This window comes from Eucalyptus grandis, chromosome 3 (genome assembly GCF_016545825.1).
Source record: "Eucalyptus grandis isolate ANBG69807.140 chromosome 3, ASM1654582v1, whole genome shotgun sequence".
NCBI lineage: Eukaryota > Viridiplantae > Streptophyta > Magnoliopsida > Myrtales > Myrtaceae > Eucalyptus > Eucalyptus grandis.
The window spans coordinates 55,685,511-55,698,124 of NC_052614.1; the positions used below are offsets into that span (position 1 = coordinate 55,685,511).

The following is a 12,614-nucleotide window of genomic DNA, read 5'->3' on the forward strand; positions in this document are numbered from 1 at the left end:
GAACAAGGCCCATCATGCGTGGGCCTGTTGTAACGTATTTTGTATTTACTGATATTCAAAGTACTAAAATTATAAAGGTCTTCCCACGATATAGATATTTGCAACTATAAGGAAAAGTGATAATTCTGAAAAGCTTTTATTTAATTACTATGTTTTAAATTATCGGTTACGTGATATAAAGTTTTAATCGTGCAATGTGCAAGGTCTTCATTCATTAGTTAAATACACTCATTGTGTATGAGATTATTAAATTTGCGAATACAAATCTGTTTGGATTATTTTCAAATTTATCGGTCCATATTGTACATTTTTTTTTTTTAATTTCTTTATTCTTAAGTCCTAGGGGGAAATAGATTTTTTTTTTTTGGCACTTCATCGTGTATATTGATATGGAGAATCAACTTCTTAGTGTATTCCTACACATCGTCGCCAATGTCAGAAGGCACTACACGTTGAGTTAATGTGAAATTTGACTAAACCTTCATGCGACTTGTTCGTGTTCATGAGTTGCGCATGTCATGCCAATTTAAAGCTATCAGATTAACTAAATCTATCCGATCACAATCCATTTAATAACTGTGTCAAAAAATTCGACCCGAAGCACAACTTATATATGTAATATTTATCAAAACATGATCGTATAATTGGGTAAATAGGTCAAGTAAGGTTAATCCAATCTAAATGTGACTGAAAAAACTCGGAATAAGATCATTGAAATAAAAGTTAAATTTTATGACTCTTTATAAAAAAAAAATGGATGTGCTTAATGGGTTACTGTTATTTTCAATGCAGTCAGATAATTGTTTAGACAAAAATCAATACAATTATGAAATTGTTTTCTTACTTGATCTATTGAAGACTCTATTGTTCATTCTAAACAACCTGGAAGAAATTAATGAGTGATGTCTCTAATTACATAGCCAATTTAATTCAAGTTAGTATAGTCTTCCCTCATATTATAGATAAATGAGAAAAGATTTTGGTTTTCAATGAAATTAATTATATGAGAAATCTTTATCCTCTAAGGCGTGTTTTAATCATTCTTTTTTTAACAATTTTTTTTATGAGAAATGATTTTTCTTGATTCTGCCATTGGAAACAATTTTTGAGTAAAAAGCACGTTTGATAATTTTTATAAATTTCTATTTTTGGGATAAAAATGCGTTTGATAGAATTGTTAGATTTTTTTAAAATTTCTTTTAATTTTTAAAATCCTTTTATTATATCACTGCATATCTCTCCAAAAAGTACAGCTGCTGAGGCTACAGAGTTTTCCTCCTTTTTTATTATTCTCTTTTTCCTTTGGAGGGTGTCTTGCTTTTTCTGCTTCTGTTTTTGTTTTATTCTTTCTTTGCTTTTGATGGGTTTGGCTGTTGGATTCGGAGGAGAAAGCACGAGACTTTCGTTACCCCATTCCCTCAGCTTTCTCATCAGCGTGGGGTTTGTTGTCGAAAATGGCTAAAAAAGCACAGGACCGTCCTGCAAAGGACTGTCAAAATGGCTAAAAAAGCAAAGGACCGTCCTTTTCATCTCCGAGGAGGGTTAAAAACAGAGAGATGGACAGGGATGGTGGGTGATGCTCAGAGGACCTGGCATGAACAGGAGTTGGAACCGGGAGAATCCAGATTGCGATGATTGCAGGAGGAGAGAGAGAGAGAGAGAGAGAGAGAGACATGATGCAGCAGATGGTGGAGGGTTGCGAGGAGGACAAAGTTGATCAGAGCAAGGCCGTGATAGCAAATAAATGCATTTGCCGAAAGAAAAAAGTTCTAGACTGCATCAGTTTCTCAAATAGGTGATAGAACCCAAACTTTTAGAGTAGGCTTGAATAGCTTAGTTTGCTGTACTATATAACATGTTTTGAATTAACGGCGTTCCTCCGACCATGTCTCGAGGAACGGAGGTTTGTGTCCGATTCCCATATGAGGATACAGATATGGCCGAAAAAAAATATTGGGTGCATTTAATATGGTACGCAGGAAACCACTCAGAGATTGACATGTGTTGAGCCGGGCCCACATATTGACTATTCAAAATTTCTAAACGACCCTCTCTCTTCCTGTTAAGCTCCGTCCCACGCTCGACGAAGCTCCCTCAATCACCATTTTCTTCTTTTTCTTTTTGCCTTTTGAGGCCATGGACGACGCTTGCGCCGTGGGTTGCAATGTCACGGACCAGCTATGGACGACCTGCTTACGAGCACGCCGACGCTCATCCATGGCCGTCGTCGGCGCCCTCCATGGACGACGCTCGCGGCCAGCCATGGACGACACTCATCCATGGCCGCTTTGGCCATGAAGCTTGACCTCAAACACGGAGCTTGGGGTAGCCTTGGCCGCTCCAGTGGCCTCAAGCCATCTCACCGCAAACGAAGCTCGACGCAGTCTCCACGCTCCTCAACCGCTCGACCTCCCGCCGAATCACCCCTCATCGTCGCATCCGGCGGCGTGCCGTCCCTCCTCGACCTGAAGCAGCCATGAGCCGACTCCAGCTCGAGCCATGGCAGAAATTTTGATGGTTCAACTGATGGGCCCGGATTTATCACGATCCGTTTATGATTTATCGTATCATCCCACGTGATGTATTAAATGCACTTAATATTTTCACGGCCGTCCAAAGCCTGTAACGCATTTGAGTTCGTACTGCAACCACACAGTAAAATCTCTCTCTCTCCAGTCCCTGTGAGAGTGTGTTTAGTAAATGGGTCCAGTTCATTCAACCCCGGTGCAGTGCAGAAGCCTGCCTTTGGACTTTTTGACACTCCTTTTCTTCCTTTTTAAGGGGCTATCTGAGTTTGAGTGTTTCGTAATTCAAAGAAAACCCATTTGTGCTTTTGGCTTGTTTTCTTGTGGGCAGGAAGAAAAAGAGTCGTCCTTAATGGCATAGAGGCTCTTAATCTTTTGTTTCTTGGGGTTTGGGTTTTTCAGGAAATCCTACTCCTCTCTCCATGCAAAGATTGCATTTTTAAAAGGATAAACAACCCCACTTTTTGTCTGTTTCTTTTTCATCTTGTGGTGTTTGGGAAGTGGTGGGGGCGTGAAATTCTCTGCTCAGGTATACTCTATGTTCTCTTTTTTTTTTACCACTTTTCTGTTAATAAAGGAAAAAAAAGTCGCACTGCTATGGTCTCAGATTGTGCTTCTTTTTCTTTTTTTTTTTAGGTTTTTTTTTCCTATGGAGAATGGAAGGGGAGGCCAATAATTTCATGTGAAGTGAGAATTTTGCATTTCCGTGACTGTTCTAGATTCCTTGAAGGAAGCACCCATATAATGTCGATCAGTAAAATACAAACAACTTTTTGGTGGAAAATAATGGAACAATCTGAGTATCGGGAATTATCTGCGTAAACTTAATGAGATCTTTACACATGTTGGCGTTCTGCTTGTGATTAGGCCTCAGGGGGACGTGCTTCCTCGACTTCAGTCTCTGCTCTCTGGTATTGGAGATATATAGCTACTCCGCAAGCTAATTGGAGGTTTGTCATGGTGAATCTTAATTTAGTAGTTTTGACTATATCTGCTTGCCTAAAATATGTCAGTTTGACTCGATAGTGTGTTCTTCACTTCTTGGCACTTATGACTGCTCCAAATTCTGGCGAGGGCTGGCCTCATCAGCCCTAGTGAGGTTGCAGCCCTCTGGTGGCAAGGCTCGAGCCTCGTTGGCCATCGAGCTCAGATGGCAAGGCTTGATGCTCACTTGATGGCAATGGGTTGAGAAAAAGAAGGAAAAAAAAAAATTCGAATTTTTTAAAATATATCTTCATAAAAATAATTGTTTCGTTAGTCAATATATTCAAAAAACATTTTCTGATTCTTTTAAAGGGAAATCGTTTTTTTTTTTTTTTTAATTTAAGCTTTGATAAGATAACATTTTTGTTGATTTGGATTATATTTTTGTTAATTTATTTTCTTAAAAATGTGAAGGAAAATATTTATATATATTATATATATATTTTTTTTCATGAAACAAATCTGTCAAGCAAGTCGTATACTATATTGCATTTTCCTAGCAAAGACCTGCGATGGGTGGAGTCAAGATATTGATTAGGAGTGAGCATATCGGACCTGTTCCGGACCGGAGGCTGGACCGGTTGATTTGGTTTGATTCCCGATTCTATAAAAAAATGGTGATTTTGGTCCGGTTCCCAGTTCCAAGAGAAACTAGAATGGATCGGACCGACTCTTTTATTAAAATAATATTTTTTATTTATTAAAAATAGCAATAAATCTAAAATTATAATGACTCTAATTTTTTTTTTTTAAAATTTTTTTTTGCTAAGTGGCCATTTCCATCGGACCGGATTGGTTGGTCCAGTCCGACTCCCCATCCTAAGACTGTCCGGTCCGGTTCCTAGTCCCAAAAGATGGGAACTAGTCCTCCCGGTCAGGTTTCCAGTTCTCAAGTGGAATCGGACTGTATCGGAACCAATCACCTTTAATGTTGACGCGTCAAAAGTACATGACAAGATTAGGTCCACTCTGGCTTTCTACGTCAATGGCCTTAGGTTGTTCCCCCTCTCTGAGTCTCTCTCTGTCTCTCTGTCTGTCTCTCTCTCTAATAGGTGTCGAGTCCAGCCATTCCAGCGACGCAGTCTAGAGTTCCGGCGAGGATGGCATTGCTCTCAGCTCTCGCAACAGAGATCGCGATCCCCGTTTGTGCCATCGTCGGGTTCGCGTACTCCTACTACCTGTTGCGTTGGTTCCCCAAGTCGCGCTATAGCGACATACTCGACCATGAAGAGCGGGGCTTAAACCGGGGTGATAATGATCAGATGTTGAGGTTTTTATCTACAGGTGACTTTGTAAAGATCCTATAGCTTCACCACTTTGTCTGCTTTATAAAACTGTTCATTAACAGATTTTTTTTCCTTCGATCTCGCATCTGCCTAAGCAATAGTGACAGATTCGAGTCTTGTAATCTGATGATAGCTCAGCGAAATCATGAGCTTCTGCTGCTTGAGGCGTGACTCATTTTTAGGGTTTGTAACAGCTGCTAGGGCTTTGAGCGACGTATCTGAGTACAGTAGCATAATATTTACTCATGCAGATCTCTTCTCACGAAGATGGTTTTTGGGCGGAGTGTTGACTGGTGTAGCTCTTGTCCTTTTTGGCTTTGATAGCATTTTCATTTTATAATTTACAGTTTCCTTCATATAGTTTAATAGCATTATATAATCTATCCTTAGGAAAACATTTTTGGAAGTAAAATCCAAACAGCGGAAAATTACTTTCCTCTAGTTTTCATGCTCTCCACCAAACAAGGGAAAATCAATCACTTTCCTCTAACGTAAAGTTTTCCACTAACCCAACGCATTCTAAGTCTAATAAGCCCAATCTTTCATATCCTCGCTATGATTACATACATAGGATTTTTCTTTGTACATTTGATTCATTTCCAATTATTTATGCGATAGATTAAGACCACGTTTGTTTTGTAGAAATTTTTTTATCTAAAAAATAGTCTCATTTTCTAGCGTTTGGATAGTTTAGGAAATGAATAAATAGAAAATATTTTCATAATCAACGGAAAACCTATGTTTAATTTTAGGAATGCGATTTGCACTTTTAAAAGTCATAAATCATTTTCTAAAATATGACTAGACATTGATGTTTGAACTAGAGATCTCGGCCCTTGGGTACACGGCCAAATGCTGGTGCTTGAGTTCTTAGTAGCCTTGGTCCCTTGAAGCTGAGCCCAAGACCTTGATGCACGTGCCTAGGTCTTTGCTGGTTGTGCCCAAGTCCCTAGGACTTCGATTGTGGAACTCGGCTCTATGGCTGGGTTGAGGACCTCGATAGTTGAGCTAAAGTACCCAAGGCTAGGCCGGGGCCTAAGCACTCGAGGCTGAATTCCATAAGAGAAAAAAAAAATATTGGTTCATGATTATAGAAGTATCTGTATGAAAATTTGATTCAATAAAATTTTATTTAAGATGAGTGCATTGAAAGTCTTAAAACTTGTCATGAAAGTGCAATCAAGTCCTAAAACTTTCCAAAAAATACAACTAAGTCATAAAACTTGTCACAAACATGCAATCGAATCCTAAAAAAAAAAAAAAAAAATTAAATAGCTAAAGGATTTGATTGGACTAATTTGAAAAGTTTTAGGTTATGATTTTTTTTTTTTTAAAGTTTTAGGACTCGATTGCACTTTCATGACACTTTTTAGAAATTCCAATGTATTTTTTGAAAGATTTAAGACTCGATTGCACTTTTGTGACAAATTTTAGGATTTTCAATGTATTTATCCCAATTGATAATATAGCACATGCAACTCTTATATCACACAAATAGTGCATATCTTTTCAGAAAAATAAAGGCAAGTGTTTTTTTCTAAAAGACAGCAAATATTTTCCAATTTATATTCAAATTTTAGCCAAACATTGAGAAATATTGTTATTTTCCAAAAAAATCTTATTCGGACACAATTTTTAGAAATGTCAAATTATCTATGAAACAAACGGTGCCTAGGTAAATTTCTTTCTTCCATTTGTTTTTTGTTTGTTACATGAAGCTTGGTTTATGCAACTATTGACACAACATAAAGTTAATTAAAATTAGGATAGAATTTTTTTCTATGTAATTGTTTTTAGTAGAAGCATATTATATTAAAAAGGTGAATTGCTGAGGATGTACAACCTTCAATTTTTAATGTATTTCTTCACTTTGTCAGTGAATGTTTTAAAAGGATTTATCATCACACGTTGTGATTTGGTGTAGAACATTTCTCATTTTCGTGAGAATCTCATTCTTGATTTGTCATACTTGTGACAAAACACTTACTCTATAATATTAGTTAAGAATACATAGGTAACGAACCTATTTCTCTAAAGTTATCTTTTGTGTTAAATTCTTGCTTCTCCTAACTGAAGTCCTTATACGTGATAATGTTTCATGCCTATTACTTATCACTCTGATTTGAATAATCTTTCGAACTAGAGCATTATCAGTTCTATAGTAGTTCACCCTTCTCTTCTAGTTCTAACATATAGGTTCAGTTCTAACTCTAGTTCTGATGTTTTTCCATATTCTCGGTTTAATTTTTGGTTCTTACCTACTGTTTTTTAGGTCATAATACGTTTCTAGTTTCTTGTTTGTTTGTAATGCTTTAATTTTGAAGTAATGTTTAGATGTGTTTACAACAATATTTTGGGTCTGGGACGTTGTAGTTAATTCTTTGTATTTCATTAAGCACTTTGCAGAACTGGGTACTTTCTGTCATCCCTTTTCCCATCTTGTCCTACTCATTATGTTCTTGTCACTTCCGAGGTTTTTTGACACTTACACTTGTCAAATGTGAATTGTAATAGACACCGTATCATCTTTTAAGTTACTCTTTTGGAGGCGCTGTAGGTTAGGCTTTCTTATTTCTTGGCGCTTGGTTGAACAAAACTAGGCAACAGAATGAAGTAACCGGATTTAACTGAATTATACCTTCTTTCGTCACACAAAAGTAGAATGTCAAGAATCAGATTGTTGCTTTATTTGCTTGATATAGACTCAGAGAGACTAAGTTATCGTTTGTGATTGAACAGTTGCGAAAGACTTTCTGTTCACGGAGTACTGGTATGGTGGGGTTTTCATGGTTGCTTTTGCGATCCTAATCTTCCTCTGCCTCGGCTCTGTTGAGAGCTTCAGCACCCAAACCCGACCTTGCAGGTTTGATCCTTCAAACGTGTGCAAGCCTGCACTGGCCACTGCCGTTTTCAGTGCTGTTTCCTTCCTGCTTGGTGCTTTCACATCAGTCCTCTCTGGTTTCCTTGGCATGCAAATTGCTATCTACGCTAATGCCAGGACTGCCTTAGAAGAAAGGGAGGGTGTTGGAGAAGCTTTCTTTTCTGCTTTCAGGTCTGGTGCAGTGATGGGATTTCTTCTTGCTGCTATCAGTCTTCTCGAGCTCTATATTGCAATCAATCTGTTCAAGCTGTACTATGGCAATGACTGGGAAGGTCTTTTTGAGGCTATTGCTGGTTATGGTCTTGGTAGATCATCCATGGCTCTCTTTGGAAGAGCTGCTGGTGGAATTTATGCCAAGGCTGCTGATGTTTGTGGTCATCTGATTAAAGAGACTTGGCCAGATTACCCAGCAGAACATCAACGTTACGTACCTGTATGGACTCTCTTACTGTAGCTCTATCTCCTAAGTTTATCCCTCACTTTTAGTTGACGTTGACCTTAATCATTCAGGTGTTTTCTTATCATGTTGGTGATATTGTCGGGGATATTGCCGGTAGGGGGACTGATCTTTCTGGCTCTTATGCCAAATCATCCTGCGCTGCCCTTGTTGTTGCTTCCATCTCTTCTTTCGGAAACAATCACGACTTCACTGCTATGTGTTATCCCCTGCTTATCAGCTCTATGGGTATTCTTGTTTGTTTGATAACAACTCTCTTTACGGCCAACTTCTCAAAAATCAAGGAAGTGAAGGAAATCAAGCCTGCATTGAGGAAGCAACTTATTATTTCCACAATTCTAATGACTTATGGAATTGTTATTGTTAGCTGGATTGCTCTGCCCTCATCATTTACAGTTTACAACTTTGGGTCGCGGAAAGTTGTGAGGAACTGGTAAACCCTTTGATGATACTTATCTTTTTCTGATCGTGAGTGCTGCTTTCTTCTAATGTTGGTCATGTGACATGCTTTAATGTCAGCGGACTTTTATTGGATTGGGTCAAAACGTTGAGCAAATGTAGTCGCTAATTATTGATATGATCTTGCAGGCAGCTGTGCTTCTGTGTCGGTGTTGGTCTTTGGGCTGGGCTAATCATTGAATTTATCACTAAATTAAGCACCAACGATGGCATCAGGTGTTGAATTGCCAAAGTAAATGAATGATACGAATCTTTACGACTGTTGATGGTAATGTGCTGACCACTTAATGATCCTTTTTTCTGCAGCCTTCTCCAAGATTTTGCTGCCGAAAGTGTTGGCTTTGGCCCTGCCCTTGTCAATATCCCAATTTGTGCTGCCATTAGCATTTTTTGTGTTATCGTATTGCTTCCATGTATGGAATTGCTATGGCTGCCGTTGGGATGCTAAGTACCATTGCCACTCGATTGGCCATAGAAGCTTACAGTCCCATCAGCGACAATGCTAAACGGATTGCTGAGATGGATGGCAATACTACAGCTGCCGTTGGAAAGGTAGGCAATCCTTGCATGTGAATATAGTATCGACACTGTACCGTCGTCCTTTAGTATCTTATTTTGATAAAATCCGTAACACAGCAGAGGAGAGGGTGTCTGTGCAGTGGAACTTTTCATGAAATTACGTTCATGTCATCTATAATTTACACACATTATCCAATTGTTTTCTTTTTCACCATAAATGACTACATATGACGTTAGTTGTGTAAGTCTTTTTAAATTCTTGCTGATGTGGCATGATGTTTGGCTATAGTCACCTTTCTTTCCTTTAGATGCTACATTTCGCGTCTATCTTTCTTAATATTAGCCTAAAAAGTATCGATACTTTCTGGGAGTTTTCATATTTTGTTGGACATTCTACACTATTTGATACTTGATCAACAAGTACCGAATTTTCCGACATTTGGTCAACTCTCTTAATACTCTCTGACATTCAACATATGCATTCGGAATTATGACACACATGGGTCAATTTTAAAAATTTTCAATAAATGAGGGATCAAAATGTAAATATATAAAAATAATAAAAATAATAAAAAAATAAAAGGAAAAAGAAAAATCTAGTATTTTCCACTATTCGACTCTCGCTTCCCATTGTGTCATGTTAGACACTCGACACTCTCCGACATTCAATCAACAAATGTCAAATTTTCCGATACTTAGTCAACTCTCAAAATGCTCTTTGACATGTGAGTCTAGAATTTTCAACATGTGAATTTTGACACGCACGGAGTCAATTTTAAAAATTTTTAATAAATAAGATATCAAAATATAAATATGTAAAAAATAAAAAATAATAATAAAAATAATAAATTGGGAAATAAGAAAAATCTAATCTTCTCTTTTCTTTTGACTATCACTTCCTATTGTATCATATCGAATATTCCGACACTCGATCAACAGGCGTCGGATTTTCTAACATCTAATCAATTTTCCTAATACAATCGATACGTAGGTCTACAATTTCGATATACGAGTTTGGAATTTCGACACGCATGGGTCAGTTTAAAAAAAAAAAAAAATCAATAAATGAGATCAAAATTAAAATATAAATATGTAAAAAATAATAAATAATACAAATAATAAATTGGGAAATAAGAAAAATCTAGTATTCTCTTCTCTTCTAACTCTCACTTCTCGTGACACACAATTTATCCCTCAAGTTTTTTTTTTTTCTTCTTCTTTTCCAACATGCTCTAATATACGAGTTCAAAATGTGGATTGATTGTTTTTTTCCTCCAAGTTTTATGAATTATTGGAATGTAATTGAATTTGTCAAGTTGAAATAATGAATGATATTAACAAATGGCGAATCAATGTTTTTAGTGTAAATTCATTCTAGGCTATTTATTATTATTTATTTATTTGTGAATTTGAATCAAATTAATTTTATTCAAATAATCATAAAAATGATAATTTATCATTTTATATAAAAATATACATTTAATATACGTATCCCAATGTGTCGGAATTTTCTATTTTTTGAAAAACGACGTGTCGGCATGTCATATTGTGTCGCATGTCGTGTGTTGGTGCTACTCAAGTAGCCCCTATCAGCAAATTTTACTTTCTTATTGTTCAAGTCTAATATTAGATGGACCCTTTTTTGTTACTTATCTGGAATGTAGGGATTCGCCATTGAATCAGCTTCCCTGGTATCTATGGCTCTGTTTGGTGCATTTATGAGTCGTGCAGCAATTTCTCCTGTTGATTTCCTAACACCAAAAGTTTTCATGGGTTTGATCGTGGGCACCATGCTTCCTAACTGGTTCTCTGCTATGACCATGAAAAGAGTGGGAACTGCCGCCTTGGAGATGGTTACCGAGGTTGGTCGGGCGTTTTGGGCAACAATTGAGGAACGTCACCGTGCTAGATACTTCAAAATTTTAACTGATACATCTATCAAGGGGATGATTCGAGCTGGTGCCCTTGTCATGCTTACACCACTAATCGTCGGGATCTTCTTTGGAGTAGAGATGTTGTCTGGTGTTTTGGCTGGCTCTCTTGGTGCTGTTGTTCGGGTAATCTTTACCAAAGTAATACAGGTCAATCTATTTTGGTGGTTTGTGTTGCTCAAGGTGCATCTCTCGATAGAATGCTGGTTAAACGGGGTTGAGATGTTGTTTTTTTCATTGTTGAACAAAATTTGTGTAGGTTGGTGAACTGATGATTAATGCTCTTATCATAATATCTATGCATAATTAATCTCCTGATGCATATTTTTTGTTGGGCTTGGTTTCAACAGATTGCAATTTCGGCATCCAACACTGGCGGAGCATGGGAGAAAGCAAGGAAGTACATCAGGGTACGCAGTAGTTGCTCCCAACTGCTCGAAAGCTAGTTTTTGTCGATGATACTAGTCTGCGGTGGTTCAGTGACCTGCTAAGAAAACTAGTTTGACTTAACATATTTTTTTTACTTAATATCCTGAACTTGCTTCCAGGCTGGTGCTTCTGAGTACGCAAAGACCGAGTACGCAAAGACCCATTACCCTAAAGAAATTCACAGGGCCGTTGATAAGGGAGATACCATTGGCAATCCATTGAAGGACACTACAGGCCCGCCACTAAACATCCTCATCCAGCTAATGGTAGTCGAGTCGCTCGTGTTTGCTCCCTTCTTTACCAGTCACGGTGGTCTGCTCTTCAAGATTTTCTGAGGGAGGGAACGAGCGACTTCCCTTTTGTAGCAACAGCAGTAGCAGCAGCAAGTCATCGACACAATTTGCCCTTAAACATCTATTTCCGTGTTGTTTGCAACCTCTCTAGCTCCTCCACTGCTTCGGACAATTCGAGCAAGATCTTTTGAAATAAGTTTTTGGATTATGCAAAATACTCGGTTTAAATTCGAATAAAAAACAATATCGAGAACAAGAATCAGAGGGGTGGTCTTGGCCATTCGAAGCAGGAATGCAACCTCATGATGATTAGTCAAAAGCTGCGTAAACACTCGGGTGCTATATGGTGCTCCATCTTCGCTAGCCACCCAACGTAAAAGATGAAGAAGCGTTCAACAAAGACCACGAATCAATCCAAAGTACACAAACCTTACTTTAAATATGGAGCAGTCTGCTAATAATGGAGAGACGATGCGCAGCCGAAAAGCCAGGGCCATAAAGAAGAGCATCCATCGTGGAGGAAGGACTGAAGCCAATGCCAATGCCGGTGCTGGTGATCCAGTCCATGGAGCACGCAAATCAAGTTTTTAGGTTGGAAATACTAAGAATATTGATTAAGGGTGTTAAAACTATCCCACTCGAATCGACCTGAGAACATATTAAATATAAATAGAAAAGGAAACCCTGAAACACTAAACTGTTTCCTCCCTCCTCTTCACCTCGACCTCCTCCCTCATCTTCACCAGCAGTTCCGCCTCCTCCACATCAACGTGACCATCCAATAAAAGTTTCAAGCATCGCCTAAGCCGTTTCTTCCTCCCCCCTCTCTCTTCATTTGTTGAATCCAACG

At 38.1% G+C, this 12,614-nt stretch overlaps 1 protein-coding gene across 1 annotated transcript; it reads left to right on the forward strand.

Moving 5' to 3' along the window:
* Nucleotides 1-3,415: 3,415 nt before the first annotated feature.
* LOC104439980 (pyrophosphate-energized vacuolar membrane proton pump 1) lies at nt 3,416-12,044 on the forward strand. The gene is given in 11 exon segments (XM_039309806.1): nt 3,416-3,475; nt 4,562-4,815; nt 4,934-5,088; nt 7,535-8,109; nt 8,187-8,566; nt 8,722-8,808; nt 8,899-8,981; nt 8,984-9,144; nt 10,776-11,168; nt 11,393-11,452; nt 11,591-12,044. Coding segments are annotated over 10 exon segments (2,316 nt in total). The 5' UTR covers nt 3,416-3,475; nt 4,562-4,609; the 3' UTR covers nt 11,807-12,044.
* The last annotated feature ends 570 nt before the right edge of the window (nt 12,045-12,614 follow it).